At 42.1% G+C, this 3,640-nt stretch overlaps 1 protein-coding gene across 1 annotated transcript in view; it reads left to right on the plus strand.

The window, feature by feature from the left end:
• Window positions 1-2,020: 2,020 nt before the first annotated feature.
• The window catches only part of LOC137640919 (uncharacterized), a 7,593-nt gene continuing 5,973 nt past the window's right edge, over window positions 2,021-3,640 (plus strand). The window contains exons 1-2 of the mRNA XM_068373378.1: window positions 2,021-2,179; window positions 2,246-2,888. Coding sequence (XP_068229479.1) covers window positions 2,021-2,179; window positions 2,246-2,888 — 802 coding nt within the window. The remainder of the gene's footprint in view (window positions 2,180-2,245; window positions 2,889-3,640) is intronic.

Here is a 3,640-nt window from a genome sequence, read left to right on the forward strand (position 1 = left end):
ACTTCATAGCAAACCTAGTGAGGAAGACCCATCCAAGACCACTGGTAACATATTCACAGAGGAAGACTTCATAAGCAAACCTAACTGGGGAAGACCCATCCAAGACCACTGGTAACATATTCACAGAGGAAGACTTCATAGCAAACCTAGCTGAGGAAGACCCATCCAAGACCACTGGTAACATATTCAGAGAGGAAGACTTCATAGCAAACCTAGCTGAGGAAGACCCATCCAAGAACTCTGGTAATATATTCACAGAGGAAGACTTCTTAGCAAACATAGCTGAGGAAGGCCCATCCAAGACCGCTGGTAACATATTCAAAGTGTAAGACTTCCTAATATATTCACAGAGGAAGACTTCATATTAAAACTAACTGAGGAAGACCCATCCATGACCACTGGTAACATATTCACAGTGGAAGACTTCTTAGCAAACCTAACTGAGGAAGACCATCCACACCACTGGTAACATATTCACAGAGGAAGACTTCATAGCAAACCTAACTTAGGAAGACCCATGTAAGACCTCTGGTAACATATTCACAGAGGAAGACTTTTTAGCAAACCTAACTTATGAAGACCCATCCAAGACCACTGGTAACACATTCAATAGAGGAAGACTTTTTAGAAAACCTAACTGAGGAAGACCATCCAAGACCACTGGTAACATATTCACAGAGAAGACTTCATAGCAAACCTAACTGAGGAAGACCCATCCAAGACACTGGAAACATATTCACAGAGGAAGACTTCATAGCAAACCTAACTGAGGAAGACCCATCCAAGACCACTGGTACATATTCACAAAGGAAGACTTCTTAGGAAACCTAGCTGAGGAAGACCCATCCAAGACCACTGGTTACATATTCACAGAGGAAGACTTCATAGCAAACCTAACTGAGGAAGACCCATCCAAGACCGCTAGGTAACATATTCACAGAGTAAGACTTCATAGCAAACCTAACTGAGGAAGACCCATCCAAGACCACTTGTAACATATTCACAGAGGAAGACTCATAGCAAACCCAATTGTGGAAGACCCATCTAAGACCACTGGTAACATATTCACAGAGGAAGACTTCTTAGCAAACATAACAGAGGAAGACCCATCCAAGACCACTGGTAACATATTCACAGAGGAGACTTCATAGCAAACCTAGCTGAGGAAGACACATCCAATACCACAGGTAAAATAATCACAAAGGACGACTTCATAACAAACCTAGGTGAGGAAGACCCATCCAAGACCACTGGTAACATATTCACAGAGGATGACTTCATAATAAACCTAACTATGGAATACCCATCCAAGACCACTGGTAACATATTCACAGAGGAAGACTTAATAGCAAACCTAGTTGAGGAGGACCCATCCAAGAACACTGGTAACATATTCATAGAGGAAGACTTCAAAACAAACCTAACTGGGGAAGACCCATCCTACACAACTGGTAACATATTCACAGAGGAAGACTTCTTAGCAAACCTAGCTGAGGAAGACCCATCCAAGACCGCAGATAACATATTCACTGAGGAAGACTTCATAGCAAACCTGAATGAGGAAGACCCATCCAAGACCACTGGTAACATATTCACAGAGGAAGACTTCAGAGCAAACCTAACTGAGGAAGACCCTTCCAAGACCACTGGTAACATACTCACAGAGGAACACTTCATAGCATACCTAGCTGAGGAAGACCCATCCAAGACCACTGTTGATTTATTCACAGAGGAAGACTTCTTAGCAAACCTAGCTGAGGAAGGCCCATCCAAGACCGCTTGTATTATATTCACAGAGGAACACTTCTTAACATATTCAGAGGGGAAGACTTCATAGAAAACCTAACAGAGTAAGACCCATCCATGACCACTGGTAACATATTCACAGAGGAAGACTTCATAGCAAACCTAACTGAGGAAGACCCATCCAAGACCACTGGTAACATCTTCAAAGAGGAAGACTTTTATCGTATTCACAGAGGAAGACTTCATAGCAAACCTAACTGAGGAAGACCCATCCATGACCACTGATGAAATGATCACAGAAGAAGACTTCTTAACAAACTTAACTGAGGAAGACCCATCCAAGACCACTGGTAACATATTCACAGAGGAAGACTTCTTAGCAAACCTAGCTGAGAAAGACCCATCCAAGACCGCTGGTAACATATTCACAGAGGTAGACTTCATAGCAAACTTAACTGAAGAAGACCCATCCTAGACCACTGGTAACATATTCACATAGGAAGTCTTCAGAGCAAACCTAAATGAGGAAGACCCATCCAAGAGCACTGGTAACATATTCACAAAGGAAGACTCTTTAGGAAACCTCGCTGAGGAAGACCCATCCAAGATCGCTGGTAAATTGTTCACAGAGGAAGACTTCTTAGCAAACCTAACTGAGGAAGACCCATCCGAGACCACTGGTATCATATTCACAGAGGAAGACGTCATAGCAAACCTAACTGAGGAAGACCCATCCAAGACCGCTGGTAACATATTCACAGGGGAAGACTTTCTAGAAAACCTAGTTGAGGAAGACCCATCCAAGACCACTGGTAACATATTCACAGAGGAAGACTTCTTAGGAAACATAGCTGAGGAAGACCCATCCAAGATCGCTGGTAAATTATTCAAGGAGGAAGACTTCTTAGCAAACCTAACTGAGGAAGACCCATCCAAGACCACTGGTAACATATTCACAGAGGAAGACTTCATAGTAAACCTAGCCGAGGAAGACCCATCCAAGACCACTGGTAACATATTAACAGAGGAAGACTTCATAGCAAACCTAATTGAGGAAGACCCATACAAGACCACTGGTAACATAATCACAGAGGACGACTTCTCAGCAAACCTAACTGAGGAAGACCCATCCAAGACCACTGGTAACATATTCACAGAGGAAGATTTCTTAGCAAACCTAGCTGAGGAAGACCCATCCAAGACCGCTGGTAACATATTCACAGAGGAAGACTTCATAGCAAACCTAGCTGAGGAAGACCCATCCAAGACCACTGGTGACATATTCACAGAGGAAGACTTCATTGCAAACCTAATTGAGGAAGACCCTTCCAAGACCACTGGTAACATATTCACAGAGGAAGACTTCTTAGCACACCTAACTGAGGAAGACCCATCCAAGACCACTGGTAACATATTCACAGAGGAAGACTTCTTAGCAAACCTAGCTGAGGAAGACCCATCCAAGAGCACTGGTAATATATTCACAGAGGAAGACTTTTTAGCAAACCTAGCTGAGGAAGACCCATCCAAGACCATTGGTAATATATTCACAAAGGAAGACTTCATAGCAACGCTAACTGAGGAAGATCCATCCAAGACCACTGGCTCTGATATTCCAATTTTATTAGGAAAGTAAAAATTTAAAATAGATGCCCAAGCTATGTCAGTTGATAAGATTTACTTTGATGCTATATGTCACACGATGAATAATGAAGACCTTTTGAAAATCTCACTAAGCCTAATCAGCGGGATAAGTAAAAAGGGTACGCTTTATTTCTTACTCGTGCTATTTCTTCCTTTTTTAAAGGGAAATAGCCTACTTCTTTATATATCATTCTTTCTGTTATGTTTATTTGTTTTATTAGCGCATTTCTTGGTGTTTTGTATTGAAAGT

This window comes from Palaemon carinicauda, chromosome 5 (assembly GCF_036898095.1).
Source record: "Palaemon carinicauda isolate YSFRI2023 chromosome 5, ASM3689809v2, whole genome shotgun sequence".
Classification (NCBI taxonomy): Eukaryota; Metazoa; Arthropoda; class Malacostraca; order Decapoda; family Palaemonidae; genus Palaemon; species Palaemon carinicauda.